Genomic DNA, 17,634 nt, shown 5'->3' on the forward strand with positions numbered 1-17,634 from the left:
TTCTGACATTTCACATTCTTAAAATAAAGTCGTGATCCTAACTGACCTAAAACAGGGAATTTTTACTTGGATTAAATGTCAGGAATTGTGAAAAACAGAGTTTAAATGTATTTGGCTAAGGTGTATGTAAACTTCCGACTTCAACTGTATGAAATGTTCCTGAGTGTAACAATATTTTTTTCTCATAATGAGTCATTTAAAAGGAACAACATTTTTCTCCCTCAGATGTGTCTGGTGCCGTACATGGCTGTCTTCCTTCCCAGGGCTTGGGCCGATCCCTCAGTGATGTCAACCTGATGTTTGAGGTTGGAGTTACACTTCTATTAGCTTTGGTCCCAGATCAGTTTGGGCTGTCTTGCTGACAATGAACATCAAAGTCAGCATGAAAGCACAAACAGATCTGGGACCAGGTTACACTTTTATGTGCATGCTTTCGAACTCTTTGTTTTTCCCCACTCACCCATATCAGCTCACTCCTAAACTTCTTCCTTATACATATTTTACTACCTACCCACATTTGACTGATCATTAGTTTATTTCCTCTTCATACAGTTCTTGTTGGGTAGAGTAGAGATCGACAAAGACAACAACGTCATCTTGCTGGACCTGGAGATGGCATCAATGAGGCACGGACGGGCTTTCCTCACTCGCATCAACGACAACATCCCCAAGATCCTCTCTTCCATGGAGCAGATGGTGAAGGCCCTGGAGGACCAGAGAGGGGCTTTCCCTCTGGCTGCACCCCGCTTTGAGAGCCTCATCCTGGGCATGGTCTACTCTGCCCACCAGGCCAAGTTCCAGGAGAGAGAGGAGGACCAGGAGAAATGGGGAGAGGTGCTGACACGTTTAGCTGATGTTACAGTCAACGAGCTGCGTAGACCGGAAGCCATCACAACATTTACTTAGATTAGCATACAGACTGTTCATTAGCCTGGTCCCAGATCTGTTTGTGCTGTCTTGCAAAATACCATAGGAGTTGGCAAGACAGCACAAACTGACCTGGGACCAGGCTAACTATTCATCAGTTTAAGGTGAAGAATGAATACGCAATCCAGTTCAAGCTCAAAATAACTTTTTTAATACAGTATAAAAAGTTTATAAAAAGGTCATTTATCACCAGAAACAGAGGTGTATATAAAACATCTGAAACACAAGACATATCTTTGAAACACAGTGGAACAGTGATCAATGTTGTAAGAGATATTTCAAATATCTGTGAACATCTGTGGATTTTATATTGTTTGGTGTCAGTCACGATTGTCCCTGTTTATAACAATGGAAATGGAACATTTCAATAAAAAACATGATTTGAACAAGAAAGGTACAAGATTACAAATGTCAAAATAAAGGAAACACTTGAGTAAATGAGGGATACAAAGTATATTATTAAGCAGTTGAAAATATTGAAAGCAGGTGCTTCCACACAGGCGTGGTTCTTGAGTTAATTAAGCAATTAACATCCCATCATGCTGAGGGTCAGGGCGGCAGGTAGCTTAGTGGTTAAGAGCATTGTGCCAGTAACCGAAAGGTCGCTGGTTCTAATCCCCGAGCCGACTAGGTGAAAAATCTGTCGATGTGCCCTTGAGCAAGGCACTTAACCCTATTTTTGCTCCTGTAAGTCGCTCTGGATAAGAGCGTCTGCTAAATGACCAATTATTATTATTATTATTATTATTATTATGTATAAAAATCCCCAGTTGCCCATTATGGCTAGAAGAAGAGATCTCAGTGACTTTGAAAGAGGGGTCTCAAAGGAGCATAAGGGGTTTATAGGCTGGGTGTGTGTGTGTGTGTGTGTGTGTGTGTGTGTGTGTGTGTGTGTGGGTGTGTGGGTGTGTGTGTCACCAGATCTCAACCCAATTAAATACTTTCTGGATCGGCGCCTGAGACAGCGTTTTCCACCACCATCAACAAAACATTATATTATATATTATAAAACACCAAATGATGGATTTTTCCTTGTGGAGGAATGGTGTCACATCCCTCCAGTAGAGTTCCAGACACTTGTAGAATCTATGCCAAGGTGCATCGAATCCGTTCTGGCTCGTGGTGGCCCAACGCCCTATTAAAACACTTTATGTTGGTGTTTCCTTTATTTTGGCAGTTACCCGTATATGACAATGTCATAGACATAACCAACATCACAAAACAACGACCTCTCTCCTTCTCCCTGATTATTTCTTTTGACCCTTTTGTGTCTGGCTGTTGTGCTGCCTGGATGTTCTGGTCCCCGAGGAGGAGGACTCTTCCAGGGAAGACAGCTTCTTCTTCAGCTTCCCAATGTCGTCCTCATCCTCCCCCCGTCTCCCCCCCCTCCGAGCCTCCCGCCTTCTCCCCCGCTGGCCTCTATCTCTGCCAACCTGGACTCCTGCTTCCTGTTGTAGCTCTCCTCTCTGCTGCTTACCAGCCAACGTCTCACCTCTGTTCCACACTAGGATGTTCACTCCTGTGGTGGATCACAAAAAACCTTATTGTCTGAATCCCAAATGGCTCCGTGTGTATTGCACTAATTTTGACCAGGGCCCAAGTTGAACACAGATTTTTAGCAAACAAATTTCCAGCTACAAACATAGTTAGTGGATTGGTTAGTCTCTTTGCTGATTTGATCCTGGCTGCCGCGATTACAAACAGAGTGGAAAGCCAGTATTTAAAACCCAGACTCACCCATTCCAGATCCTAAAACATCTCCCATTGGATTGAACTTGTTGACCTGGAAAGGAAGGTGTGCAGAGATTTAAAACGGTTTTGACCCAACGATGGCTTGAACAATAGTGCAGCACAAATTCATGATTCAACACTTGTAACAAATACAGTGACACATCCCTGAAGCATGACTTCATCCCCTGGAAGAAGACACTGCTCCATCACTTCCCATATCAAAGTCTAAAGGGCTACAGACTAACATTGACGTTATTTCCAAGTAAGAGTCGTAATAAAACGAAGGTACAATTTCTCGTCATACTCACCGATATGATCCCAGGGGCGTTGTGGTCCAGTAGTTGGCATGCCAGCTCTCCCGTGTTGGCGTCGTAGATATCGATGGTCCTCAGGGCACCTGGACACACCCTCTCATCAGGGTACCGCCCAACCACCATCAGGTCATAGAGGGGGTGCCACGAGGCCTGGACACACAAACCGAAGATTGAAGATGAATATTTTGAGCCAACGAGAGAGACACACACATAAACACACCTGACCAATCAGAAGAGGAGTACACCGTGATCCACCCACGTGCCTCACCTTGATCGGTGTGAGGTGCTGAAACTGTCTGTGTGGGTGCTGGATAATCTGCTGAGGAGTTGACCAATCAGAAGAGGAGTACACCCTGATCTGGTCATACTGGTCAGTGGTCAGAAGCTTGGAGCAGTCCACTGGGTTAAAGTAGGCTGGGGGGAGGGGGGGGACAACAGCATGATGAGAGAGAGAGGGGAGGGAACAACAGCATGATGAGAGAGAGAGGGGAGGGGGAGGGAACAACAGCATGATGAGAGAGAGAGAGGAGGGGGGAGGGAACAACAGCATGATGAGAGAGAGAGAGGAGGGGGGAGGGAACAACAGCATGATGAGAGAGAGAGAGGAGGGGGAGGGAACAACAGCATGATGAGAGAGAGAGAGGAGGGGGGAGGGAACAACAGCATGATGAGAGAGAGAGAGGAGGGGGAGAGAACAACAGCATGATGAGAGAGAGAGAGGAGGGGGAGGGAACAACAGCATGATGAGAGAGAGAGAGGAGGGGGGAGAGAACAACAGCATGATGAGAGAGAGAGAGGAGGGGGGAGGGAACAACAGCATGATGAGAGAGAGAGAGGAGGGGGGAGAGAACAACAGCATGATGAGAGAGAGAGAGGAGGGGGGAGGGAACAACAGCATGATGAGAGAGAAAGATGACGGGGGGAGAGAACAACAGCATGATGAGAGAGAGAGAGGAGGGGGGAGGGAACAGGGAACAACAGCATGATGAGAGAGAGAGAGAGAGGAGGGGGGAGAGAACAACAGCATGTTGAGAGAGAGAGAGGAGGGGGGAGGGAACAACAGCATGATGAGAGAGAGAGAGGAGGGGGGAGGGAACAACAGCATGATGAGAGAAAGAGAGGAGGGGGAGAGAACAACAGCATGATGAGAGAGAGAGGAGGGGGGAGAGAACAACAGCATGATGAGAGAGAGAGAGGAGGGGGGAGGGAACAGGGAACAACAGCATGATGAGAGAGAGAGAGAGAGGAGGGGGGAGAGAACAACAGCATGATGAGAGAGAGAGAGAGAGAGGAGGGGGGAGAGAACAACAGCATGATGAGAGAGAGAGAGGAGGGGGGAGGGAACAACAGCATGATGAGAGAGAGAGAGGAGGGGGGAGGGAACAACAGCATGATGAGAGAAAGAGAGGAGGGGGGAGAGAACAACAGCATGATGAGAGAGAGAGGAGGGGGGAGAGAACAACAGCATGATGAGAGAGAGAGAGGAGGGGGGAGAGAACAACAGCATGATGAGAGAGAGAGAGGAGGGGGGAGGGAACAACAGCATGATGAGAGAGAGAGAGGAGGGGGGAGGGAACAACAGCATGATGAGAGAGAGAGAGAGGAGGGGGGAGGGAACAACAGCATGATGAGAGAGAGAGAGGGGAGGGGGGAGAGAACAACAGCATGATGAGAGAGAGAGAGGAGGGGGGAGGGAACAGGGAACAACAGCATGATGAGAGAGAGAGAGAGGAGGGGGGAGGGAACAGGGAACAACAGCATGATGAGAGAGAGAGAGAGAGGAGGGGGGAGGGAACAGGGAACAACAGCATGATGAGAGAGAGAGAGAGAGAGAGAGAGGAGGGGGGAGGGAACAGGGAACAACAGCATGATGAGAGAGAGAGAGAGAGGAGGGGGAGAGAACAACAGCATGATGAGAAATAGAGAGAGAGGAGGGGGGAGAGAACAACAGCATGATGAGAGAGAGAGAGGGGGGGGAGGGAACAACAGCATGATGAGAGAGAGAGAGGAGGGGGGAGGGAACAACAGCATGATGAGAGAGAGAGGAGGGGGGAGGGAACAGGGAACAACAGCATGATGAGAGAGAGAGAGGAGGGGGGAGAGAACAACAGCATGATGAGAGAGCGAGAGGAAGGGGGAGAGAACAACAGCATGATGAGAGAGCGAAAAAGAGAGGAGGGGGGAGAGAACAGGGAACAACAGCATGATGAGAGAGAGAGAGAGAGAGGAGGGGGGAGGGTATCTAGAGGGTTAAATGTTCTTAATAAGCTTTTATCCTTTCTGATGAAAGAGGTAGATGTTTTTCAAGCAAATAATTATTATAATAAACTTGCACCTGTCTTTTCCTACTAGTACTGACAACTTCTTTATTGAGAAAAATGTTCTTACTACGACTGTGATATGTGGTTGTCTCACCTAGCTATCTTAAGATGAATGCACTAACTGTAAAGCATCTATCGTAGTCCAAAACGCGTACGCGTACGCACAGCAGCGTTCTAGAATTGGACCGTTGGGCTTAGAACACTTTTCGAATTCTCCGCACGGCTCAAGCAGTTTTCTCCAACTGTCAACACGTTCAAAATGAATAGAGGACGCGTACCGGAGCCTGGTTGGACGGTGGTCTCAGAGCCGCGTAGCTATGTCACAATGGGACGCCAGACTATCGCGTCTCAGGACTATGATTTATATGCTTAAGTGGCTCTGGATAAGAGCGTCTGCTAAATGACTAAAATGTAAATGCATTATTGGAGGATAACATTTAAAATGGGTGCACCGTTATTGCTAACAACCTATAGTTTTGAGCTGAGATGGTCCTCTGTAGCTCAATTGGTAGAGCATGGCGCTTGTAACGCCAGGGTAGTGGGTTCGATCCCCGGGACCACCCATACGTAAAGATTTATGCGCACATGACTGTAAGTCGCTTTGGATAAAAGCGTCTGCTAAATGGCATATTATTATAACGCTTTCTCTCTATCTACTTTAAATTACAGTAGTGTTCCATAGTGTCATTTAGCTAGAAGTCAAACATTTACATTTTAGTCATTTAGCAGACGCTCTTATCCAGAGCGACTTACAGGAGCAATTAGGGTTAAGTGCCTTGCTCAAGGGCACATCGACAGATTTTTCACCTAGTCGGCTCGGGGATTAGAACCAGCGACCTTTCGTTTAATGGCACAACGCTCTTAACCACTAAGCCACCTGCCGTCCCAAACAGCGTTATCGTATTCTACGACACAGTGGTCAAGATGAAAATACCCCTAAAAGTAGGACAGGAGAGAGTTCTCAGTACCCGAGTTAACAGCTTTGTCATGAACCATCTCGTGGAGGAAACTGTTCTTGTCTTTGATGTTCCGCAGGTCCCATAGCTTCACCGTGTGGTCAACAGACGCTGTCGCCATCAACCAATCGCAACGAGGGTTGAATTCAGCATGGGTCACTTTAGCCTTGTGCAACTTCTCGTTGAAGATCTACGAGGGGGAGAAATGTGCAGATCGTTTTAACAACATCTTCAAGAACGTCGTCAGTAATTAAATGAGATCATTGGAACTGCCAAAGCTGTGCCTAATGCAGTCATGCCTAGAATGGTCCTATTCTTAGAACATGCAAACAGAACATAATCTAGAATGGTCCTATTCTTAGAACATGCAAACAGAACATAATCTAGAATGGTCCTATTCTTAGAACATGCAAACAGAACATAATACAGAATGTTTAAATTGTACATGCTAACTAACTACTCAATACAGGTTGACATTACCTCCCTCTGGCCCATTCAGTACTGTAGCTATTGTGTAGTCTACAGTAGAAATATACTCTACAGTACTGTAGCTATAGTGTAGACTACAGTAGAAATATACTCTACAGTACTGTAGCTATAGTGTAGACTACAGTAGAAATATACTCTACAGTACTGTACCTGGTGTCCATCAATGCCCAGCAATAAGACTCGTCCTATGTTGTCTCCTGTCACCAGCATCTGTCTGCTCAACGACACATCTACACAGCAGTACCACAGACTGAAACAGAGATGTATCTCAATATAATTTAAACTAATATCAAATGTATCATGCATTCTAAAAAAAAATATATATATATAAAATGCTGTATACCGTGATTATCCTCATCAACACTAAACATTTTATTATACCATCAACAGAATGTGAAAGCTTGTTTATCATCAGACAGACACTACTAAGTGCACTAGTTGTGTATTTTACCCTAACATAAGGTTATATTTGTCTGGCACCAAGGTCATGTCCCAAATGGCACCCTATCCCCTATGTAGAGCAATACATTTGACCATAGCCCCTACGTAGAACATTCCCCACCCACTTCCTGACTCTCCCACCTAATCACCGGTCACCCCCACTTCCTGTTTCCTGAAGGGCAGGAGTACCTTCCCCCACACCTTAAGTAGACTCACCTGATTCTAATCCAGGTGGCTACCTAATGGACTGACTGAAGTGTTTTGTTATGTAGTTTATAGTAGCGATGGGAAATCGAGGCTTTCTGAAGCCTCTGGGGGCTTTTTACCCAAATTGTGCTGAAAAAAAAAACCGGTTCATTACTCTGAGCTTTTAACACAAAGTACATTAGTGACATCTGCTGGTCAGCAATGAAAAGCAGCATTTGGTGTTCATATAGATGTTTTTTTCCACAATATTCATAGAATCTCCGTTGCGCGGCCGCTAGTCGTGGCTCCTAGTAGCTTACTATCAGTTACCATACATGTTGGCACCTTCCATCATGCTTCCCCTTTTTGCTCTGAATCCCTTGTTTTGCTTCTTTTTTCTGTCAAAAAACGGTGAATCCTGTGGCATTATTTAGGACGCTTAAGACAGAAGCTTATACTCTACTAAATAAAACTAATTGTTTGAACAACAATGTGCAAAAAGTGTGGTTCCGATATTCAAATAATATACCAAAACATTCCCAGGTTCTAGTCCCGGAGACTCTACCTGCTGAGCTGCCGTTCAGGTGACACTACATGAAAGAATCCTAACTACATTGTAAGCCTAAGTACGGTGTCCAGTAGAGGTTGGTGTTTGAAAAACAACTTGGAGTCTAAAAAAAAAGCATCGGAACCGCAGAGAAATCAGTGGGATCTCGCATTTTGCAACACACGGTTTGAAAAACCAAAACGGAGCTTCAGACGTCATTGATCATCACGTGGTAATGTTACTTTGAAACGAGCATCGGTACATTGTGTCAGATCAGTAGTACATTTAAAAACTGCATCGGATCTCCGGTATCAATCGTCTAGGGGTGTAACGATCCATCTACTACATCAATGTATCGATTTATATTCCTATGATCCAACTACATCGATCTGTGCTCGGCGAGTTGGCCTTTTGGACAACATATATCGATCTAACATCGTTTTAAAATGTAATAAATCGATTGTATCGATACTAGGAAATAACCCATTGGATTTAAGCACGTCAGACTTTATATGGATGTTTTTTCTTAGCACTTTTAATGATAAAGGCTTTAAACATTACTCGATTCAGTCTGCCTATCCGTGACGTCATCGCCCCGCGCCAGCAGCAGCGCAAAAGCGCAAAGACAACAAAACATAGCATGGCGGACGACAGAGGAGAAGCCGACGAGCGAGAAATTATCAAGCCACCATTGCGGTCCTTACAAGAAACAGGAATCTAGGAAACTTCACCTGCACTGTCCAGTATCCAGGTATTTATTTCAGTCACACTGGTTGAATTTTTGGCTAAAAGGTTACTGAATCGATTTCAAGTCACTGAATCGTTTCGGATCGTATCGTTCTAAATGAACCAATATCGTCCTTGAATCGTATCGACAACCACGAATCGTGATACAAATCGAATCGTTGTTAAAACGAATCGTTACACCCCTACAATCGTCCCATCACTAGTTTATAGTCATGTCCTTTGAAGTAGATTTCCTTTCCATGGATGTTACTGACCAAGTCCCTTTATCCTCTCTCCTTTTGACCTTTGGTGTTGACTTCCTTTGTCCAGTGTTAAACTGTTTGTCATGTGTTAGACTACTACTGTCTAGTTTGTGAGCAATTAGCATGATCCTTTTTCATACAGTCCTTTGTTATTTAGTTACTAGTTGTCCTTATATATATATATATATATATATATATATTTACAGTGAGGGAAAAAAAGTATTTGATCCCCTGCTGATTTTGTACATTTGCCCACTGACAAAGACATGATCAGTCTATAATTTTAATGGTAGGTTTATTTGAACAGTGAGAGACAGAATAACAACAACAACAAATCCAGAAAAACGCATGTCAAAAATTTTATAAATTGATTTATAAATAAACCTACCATTAAAATTATAGACTGATCATTTCTTTGTCAGTGGGCAAACATACAAAATCAGCAGGGGATCAAATACTTTTTTCCCTCACTGTATATGTATATATATATATATTTCTGTTGAACTGATATGTATTCCTTATATAGTTTATTCTTATCAACCATCATATATCTGATTACATCCCTTTCCGAAATAAAAATGGTCAACTGAGAACTGAGAAAGATGGGTCCTCGTGTTTTTACAGTCAATCCCACACCAGCAACCCTCCAGTATTTTACACCCCAATGTGCTCTGGTCAAAATTAGTGCACTATATAAGGAATATCTGACTAGGGCCTCATAGGGCTCTGGTCTAAAGGTAGTGCGCTATCTAGGGAATAGGGTGTCATTTGGGATGTACCCTAGGTAGGGCCTGCATCCTCACCAGACATTGTGGTGATCATGTCCACAGTCCTGGACTCCGGACAGAACCGTTGCTGGACCGCCCTGAAAGCTCTGCACGGTCAGTGTACCATCACCGGACGCCAGATAGACCTTGGACGGGTCCGTCGGGCTAAACTTCATCCCCCCAATAAAGTCCCCGGCTCCTTTCTGCATGATGAGCACAAACAGACCAATCCCAGTGACTGGTTGAAAAAGACGCGCTGATCACTAGGGCGCAGGCTAATCACAGGGCTGTAACTATGACGCCTGGGTCCAACCGCAACGGAAAACAACAATATGCGTTTGTTATTGGGCAACTTTAGGTAGTTCCTTCCTGTTTCAGTCAGTTTTCTTCCAAGTGGTGTGTCTAGTGAATACAACCTAGGCCAACGACAGTTCTGTCCAGATAAATGCAGGCCTATCAGAAGGCAGGGTTTTGTTCTGTTCTAACCACAGGCCTATCAGAAGGCAGGGTTTTGTTCTGTTCTAACCACAGGCCTATCAGAAGGCAGGGTTTTGTTCTGTTCTAACTACAGGCCTATCAGAAGGCAGGGTTTTGTTCTGTTCTAACCACAGGCCTATCAGAAGGCAGGGTTTTGTTCTGTTCTAACCACAGGCCTATCAGAAGGCAGGGTTTTGTTCTGTTCTAACTACAGGCCTATCAGAAGGCAGGGTTATGTTCTGTTCTAACCACAGGCCTATCAGAAGGCAGGGTTTTGTTCTGTTCTAACCACAGGCCTATCAGAAGGCAGGGTTTTGTTCTGTTCTAACTACAGGCCTATCAGAAGGCAGGGTTTTGTTCTGTTCTAACCACAGGCCTATCAGATGGCAGGGTTTTGTTCTGTTCTAACCACAGGCCTATCAGAAGGCAGGGTTTTGTTCTGTTCTAACCACAGGCCTATCAGAAGGCAGGGTTTTGTTCTGTTCTAACTACAGGCCTATCAGAAGGCAGGGTTTTGTTCTGTTCTAACCACAGGCCTATCAGAAGGCAGGGTTTTGTTCTGTTCTAACCAAAGGCCTATCAGAAGGCAGGGTTTTGTTATGTTCTAACCACAGGCCTATCAGATGGCAGGGTTTTGTTCTGTTCTAACCACAGGCCTATCAGAAGGCAGGGTTTTGTTCTGTTCTAACCACAGGCCTATCAGAAGGCAGGGTTTTGTTCTGTTCTAACCACAGGCCTATCAGAAGGCAGGGTTTTGTTCTGTTCTAACTACAGGCCTATCAGAAGGCAGGGTTTTGTTCTGTTCTAACCACAGGCCTATCAGAAGGCAGGGTTTTGTTCTGTTCTAACCACAGGCCTATCAGAAGGCAGGGTTTTGTTATGTTCTAACCACAGGCCTATCAGATGGCAGTGTTTTGTTATGTTCTAACCACAGGCCTATCAGAAGGCAGGGTTTTGTTCTGTTCTAACCACAGGCCTATCAGAAGGCAGGGTTTTGTTCTGTTCTAACCACAGGCCTATTAGAAGGCAGGGTTTTGTTCTGTTCTAACCACACTAGCTGGTGTTGAGAAACAGGGCTCTGTGTTCCATCCCAAATGACACCCTATTTCCTATATAGTGCACTACTTTAGACCAGAGCCCTATGGCATCCTATTTCCTATATAGTGCACTACTTTAGACCAGAGCCCTATGGCATCCTATTTCCTATATAGTGCACTACTTTAGACCAGAACCGGGCTGATACCAGTATGGTGATACTCGTTAGTATCGTGGCCAAGGAAACAACACGAAGCGGATGTAACTCCTTTCGGAAAACAGCCCCAATGTCGGAAACAAGCATCATTATGATGTCATCCAGAGTCCAAGCTCTATATATCACACTATATTTTACATACAGCAGGTTTTTAAAGGACCAAAGACTTTGGTCTGTTTCGTGTTTTCATTTCTGGCATGGAAAAAATATTGCGATACTGGTATCATGCCGGCACTACTTTGACCGAAGCCTTGTGGGCCCTGGTCTAAAGTAGTGCACTATATAGGGAATAGGGTGTCATAGGGCTCTGGTCTAAAGTAGTGCACTATATAGGGAATAGGGTGTCATAGGGCTCTGGTCTAAAGTAGTGCACTATATAGGGAATAGGGTGTCATAGGGCTCTGGTCTAAAGTAGTGCACTATATAGGGAATAGGGTGTCATAGGGCTCTGGTCTAAAGTAGTGCACTATATAGGGAATAGGATGCCATAGGGCTCTGGTCTAAAGTAGTGCACTATATAGGGAATAGGATGCCATAGGGCTCTGGTCTAAAGTAGTGCACTATATAGGGAATAGGATGCCATAGGGCTCTGGTCTAAAGTAGTGCACTATATAGGGAATAGGATGCCATAGGGCTCTGGTCAAAAGTAGTGCACTATATAGGGAATAGGGTGTCATAGGGCTCTGGTCTAAAGTAGTGCACTATATAGGGAATAGGGTGTCATAGGGCTCTGGTCTAAAGTAGTGCACTATATAGGGAATAGGGTGCCATTCTCTGGTCTAAAGTAGTGCACTATATAGGGAACAGGATGTCATAGGGCTCTGGTCTAAAGTAGTGCACTATATAGGGAATAGGGTGTCATAGGGCTCTGGTCTAAAGTAGTGCACTACATAGGGAATAGGGTGTCATTTGGGAAACGTTCCATCTCTTACTCCCATGACTCTGTGTTGGTAAACACGCGGAGAGTGGTCCCATTGAAATCCTGCAGTGTGGTGGTTCCCCTGATAGATGAGGGGAACAGCTGAGTGGTGTTGTATGGGTTAAACTTCAAAGCTGTTATAGAGCCTCCAGGACCAACCTGCATAACACAGAGAGCAGGAGTCTAGTCCCAAATCACATCCTATTCCCTATATAGTGCACTACTTTAGACCAGAGCCCTGGTCAACAGAGTCCTGGTCAACAGAGTCCTGGTCAACAGAGCCCTGGTCAACAGAGCCCTGGTCAACAGAGCCCCGGACAACAGAGCCCCGGACAACAGAGCCCTGGACAACAGAGCCCTGGTCAACAGAGCCCTGGACAACAGAGCCCTGGACAACAGAGCCCTGGTCAACAGAGCCCTGGTCAACAGTAGTGCACTAGATGGGAAATGGGGTGCCATTTGGGACGTAACCAATGTAGACCTCATACTATCGGTATGTGTCATATGTTAAGCATACTATCAATACTGTTAAAATGTAAAAAGGGATTTCAAAGTCCAATTTGATTGATAATATGATTGAATACGGTGTTCCTAATCAGTAACACAGACTGGTTTAAACAGATTTAAAACTATCCATCCCAACCATTGTATTATTTGTGTGTATCATCCTGAACCGAATTCTTCAATCCCGTCTAGGTACAAAACAGTAAAATGAGAAAATGAATAAGCATAGACTCAATAGTAACCCATCAGGCATTGCTGGTTATAATGACGTCACCGGAACCCGTTTTCACCAGATAGGAATTGCGTATCGGGCATTCTCACCCCTTGTATGAAGCTGGTCTTGTTGAGCACGCTGTAGTCCCAGAGGACTATGTCTCCTCCCTTGGAGCCGACCGCCAGGACGGTGGGGTGCGTGGGGTGCCACTCCAGACAGGTGACCCGCCGGTCGAAGGGACTGGCTGTACGGTGGAGCTTATAGGAGGACAGGGAACGCACAAACGGCTCCTGGAGACACTGGGGAAAAAGGAGTTGTTAGATATAATGTACTGATGATTATGATGATGCCAAGAAAATCGTTTGTTAGACCCTCAATTTCTTATTGTCCTGGGCCCGGTTTCACAAAAGCATCTTAAGGCTATGTTCATCGTTAGAACCTTCGTAGGAGCATCGTTTAAATCTCTCAGCCGTTTCCCAAAACCAACGATATTAACGTTGCACTTAAAAAACGCTCGTAATCTAACGCCTGCCTCAGACCACTCCTAGAACAGCTAAATGTGTCATTAGATGATTTTTTTTTTGCCCTGCCACGTCACTTTATAACACCGTAGGTACTGTTCCCTAGTCACTCTACCAGCTGTCAGACACTACTGTTCCCTAGTCACTCTACCAGCTGTCACACTACTGTTCCCTAGTCACTCTACCAGCTGTCACACTACTGTTCCCTAGTCACTCTACCAGCTGTCAGACACTACTGTTCCCTAGTCACTCTACCAGCTGTCACACTACTGTTCCCTAGTCACTCTACCAGCTGTCACACTACTGTTCCCTAGTCACTCTACCAGCTGTCAAGACACACTAGTCTGACTTTAGTAGTGTACCTGTCTCTTCTGAGAATGAAGGCTCTGCCCCAGTTTCCTCTGGTAAGTGTAGTGTACCTGTCTCTTCTGAGAATGAAGGCTCTGCCCCAGTGTCCTCTGGTAAATGTAGTGTACCTGTCTCATCTGAGAATGAAGGCTCTGCCCCAGTGTACTCTGGTAAATGTAGTGCACATGTCTCATCTGAGAATGAAGGCTCTGCCCCAGTGTCCTCTGGTAAATGTAGTGTACTTGTCTCATCCGAGAATGAAAGCTCTGCCCCAGTGTCCTCTGGTAAATGTAGTGTACCTGTCTCATCTGAGAATGAAGGCTCTGCCCCAGTGTACTCTGGTAAATGTAGTGCACCTGTCTCATCTGAGAATGAAGGCTCTGCCCCAGTGTCCTCTGGTAAATGTAGTGTACTTGTCTCATCTGAGAATGAAAGCTCTGCCCCAGTGTCCTCTGGTAAATGTAGTGTACCTGTCTCATCTGAGAATGAAAGCTCTGCACCAGTGTACTCTGGTAAATGTAGTGTACCTGTCTCATCTGAGAATGAAGGCTCTGCCCCAGTGTCCTCTGGTAAATGTAGTGTACCTGTCTCATCTGAGAATGAAGGCTCTGCCCCAGTGTACTCTGGTAAATGTAGTGCAGGATGCTTCCTGGTCCACTTCTCTTCTGAACTGAACCTTTGGTCATGGTGGTTGGGAAAACAGGCCCTGAAATACAAGACCAGTACAGTCAATAACATCAAAGAATGGAAAGAGTCAGTTCTTTCTGTGACAAGATATATGCAATAATATATATCTGGAGCGGGAAACCAAATAAAAGACATTGCAGTCAATCAAAAGCTTATATAAATGGAGAGTGGTCGTTCTATTAGACCTGTTTTCAATGTGGTCTTCCCGTCCATCTTTTGCCGTAGCTTCTCGGTGATGGTTTGTCCTGCAGCCCCAGAGGTTTCTCCATCCTGCTTCCTCGACTTCTGCTTCGACTTAGATGCTTCTGAAGGAGCCTTCTTTGCCCGTGCCATTTCTGACTGTGTAAACTGGATGGAAAATTAGACAATCAGCAATGAAAAAAAACGAATCCCTTGTGTTCACGATAAAAATCAAAGTTTGACAGGTTCTTCGAACACCAAGTGTATTTGACAGATGCCTTTAAAACATCTGTGAGGTGCAGCTATGGCCCACCATCCTATTCCTCAACCCCAAATTAACGGAAAAATAAAAAATAAAAAAATGGGGAAGTGACACCTTTCCAATTAATTTGTGATCGATTAAATAAACCATCAACATGAATAAAAATAGTAACTGCGTTTTCAAATTGGAATCAACCACACGGATCGAGGTAGAAAACATTAAATAGATATACTGTAGCTAGCTAGAATATATATACTGTAGCTAGCTAGAATAGATATACTGTAGCTGGCTAGAATCTATATACTGTAGCTGGCTAGAATCTATATACTGTAGCTAGCTAGAATAGATATACTGTAGCTAGCTAGAATAGATATACTGTAGCTAGCTAGAATATATATACTGTAGCTAGCTAGAATCTATATACTGTAGCTAGCTAGAATCTATATACTGTAGCTAGCTAGAATCTATATACTGTAGCTAGCTAGAACAGCCAATCACATCAAAGTGCTCTCTGCTGCCAGGTGTGCTCTCTCGGGAGGCCATCCCTATGAGCAAAAGTTGTTGAAAAAAAATATATAAAATACAATTTAAAAAAACGTTTGAAATATGGCACCGTGTAGCTCAGTTGGTAGAGCATGGCGTTTGCAACGCCAGGGTTGTGGGTTCGATTCCCACGGGGGGCCAGTATGAAAAAATATATATAATAATAATAAAAAATGTATGCACTCACGTAAGTCGCTCTGGATAAGAGCTAAATGACTAAAATGTAAATATGTCAATTTTACTCACTGGGATCCTTCCAAATCTCCTTTCGTTGATCTTGAGCAAAGAGTGGGTGTCCATGGCTACCGCTCTGGAGCCGGGTTGGTGGTGATCACGGGTTGGTGGTGATCACGGGTTGGTGGTGATCACGGGTTGGTGGTGATCACGGGCCAATACGGTTTCACATTGACGTTGCCACAGGATGCTGGATGGTAATTCCTGAATGAGAAGAATCAGAGGGGGTTGGTTAGGTTGGTAATGTCATTACAGGTTATCAGCTGTAACATTGTCTGAATAGTGATGAATACCATGTGCTGTACAGGACTTACAACACATTCAGATAGTACTGAAGCTTTGTGACCTGAAGATATGGCTGTTACTGCAGTGGTGTGGAGGATGCATTGTGGGGCCTGGTGGATTTACAGAGTTGGTGGGATAAGATGGAGGAGTCTGGATGTCAAAACATGAAGAAAATAAATGTAAGGAATCTTTAGACACAGCTTGTTATGATACCAAACATATTTACAACATGTAAAACAAGTTTCAAATGGATTAGACTGAAGAACAGTATGGTTGACACCCAAGTTCCTCTAGATCTGCAGATATGTGTTCAGTGTAACAGAGGTGTATTATCACATTGGCATTGAAGAAGAATCTGTACTTACCCGCTCTGTGGCCACACTTGGATCCTCCCAGAAGCAGAGGTGCAGCAACGTGGGGGATAATGAAGAAGAATTTGTAGATTTTGTATGACATTTTTAGATGTTTTGTTTGTATTTTTTTAATTTGGACCCTCCACAACCCACCAAAGTGACACCTTGCATCTAGTCAATGAGACCAGACTGTCTATAGTATGTATAGTATTGATGTTTTATTAGTATATATTTTTTAAATTATTTGGACCCTCCAAAACCCTCCTCCAAGTCCAATAAGATGTATTCTCTGTCTACAAAGTGACACCGTGCATCTAGTCTATGAGACCAGACTGTCTATAGTATAAATAAATAAACAATTAGTCATTTAGCAGACGCTCTTATCCAGAGCGACTTACAGGAGCAATTAGGGTTAAGTGCCTTGCTCAAGGGCACATCGACAGATTTTTCACCTAGTCGGCTAGGGGATTAGAACCAGCGACCTTTCGGTTACTGGCACAACGCTCTAAACCACTAAGCTACCTGCCGCCCCATATATATATAGTATTGATGTTTTATTAGTATATATTTTTAAATTATTTGGACCCTCCACAATCCCTTCCATGAATGACAACTTTTTCAATAACTTAAATTAATCACATAAAATTCATGATTTGGAAAATCTTCCGGAAGATTTAAAAAAAAAAAAGGTTTGAGTCATTTTCTAAATTTTGCACAGTACTCCTGTTGATTTTCCCATGTTCCCCCAGCTAGAGGTGGCAGGTACTTGCGGAAGTCGATCCAACTATGTAAGATATGCATTTTTATTGCAATTAGGTTTATAACTATAATATTTGGATTTCTGATTACCTCTGATAATGAAACCGCATTTAAAGCAGTTATGTCATTATGGTTAGTTATACAAAGTAGTTGTTCTTGATTTCCCAAGATGATGTCCCAGAGAGCAAGACCGAATTCTAGGTCCTTCGATACCTTCTCATCTAAGGTACTATATCTGACCAAGTCTGAATGTTTTCCTTTAATTACAATATCAGATACGTTAAGTGTGCCTTCCTTAATAGCAGACTCAATATCGCGATCATTAATTCTAAGCTCAGTTTTAATGTAGAAGTTAAAATTATCAATTATAGAAATATAACACCCGGATATTATATAAATTGGTTCTTTTATTTTAGCTAACATTTTCT

General features: G+C 44.1%; 2 protein-coding genes across 5 annotated transcripts; one reads left to right on the top strand and one right to left on the bottom strand.

The window, feature by feature from the left end:
* Positions 1 to 226: 226 nt before the first annotated feature.
* LOC121540003 (protein FAM180A-like) lies at positions 227 to 906 on the top strand. The gene is made up of 2 exons (XM_041848654.2): positions 227 to 305; positions 553 to 906. The coding sequence occupies exons 1-2, from the start codon at positions 297 to 299 to the stop codon at positions 904 to 906; spliced, it is 363 nt and encodes a 120-aa protein (XP_041704588.2). The 5' UTR covers positions 227 to 296.
* Positions 907 to 2,033: 1,127 nt separating this feature from the next.
* On the bottom strand, positions 2,034 to 16,788 carry ddb2 (damage-specific DNA binding protein 2). 4 transcript variants are annotated; one of them, XM_045207897.1, is made up of 13 exons: positions 16,460 to 16,788; positions 16,156 to 16,244; positions 15,822 to 16,013; positions 14,776 to 14,938; positions 14,488 to 14,609; positions 13,142 to 13,333; positions 9,705 to 9,871; positions 6,889 to 6,988; positions 6,262 to 6,439; positions 3,241 to 3,386; positions 2,967 to 3,122; positions 2,665 to 2,710; positions 2,034 to 2,446 (listed from the first exon to the last, which is right to left on the bottom strand). In XM_045207897.1, the coding sequence occupies exons 3-13, from the start codon at positions 15,873 to 15,875 to the stop codon at positions 2,175 to 2,177; spliced, it is 1,596 nt and encodes a 531-aa protein (XP_045063832.1). In that variant the 5' UTR covers positions 15,876 to 16,013; positions 16,156 to 16,244; positions 16,460 to 16,788; the 3' UTR covers positions 2,034 to 2,174. The 4 variants fall into 4 exon arrangements, with proteins under 4 accessions (XP_045063832.1, XP_045063831.1, XP_045063833.1 ...); XM_045207896.1 differs by having other exon boundaries at positions 16,124 to 16,244; XM_045207898.1 differs by lacking the exon at positions 9,705 to 9,871 and adding an exon at positions 12,330 to 12,475 and having other exon boundaries at positions 16,124 to 16,244.
* Between the last annotated feature and the right edge of the window lie 846 nt (positions 16,789 to 17,634).

Source organism: Coregonus clupeaformis, chromosome 26 (genome assembly GCF_020615455.1).
Source record: "Coregonus clupeaformis isolate EN_2021a chromosome 26, ASM2061545v1, whole genome shotgun sequence".
NCBI lineage: Eukaryota > Metazoa > Chordata > Actinopteri > Salmoniformes > Salmonidae > Coregonus > Coregonus clupeaformis.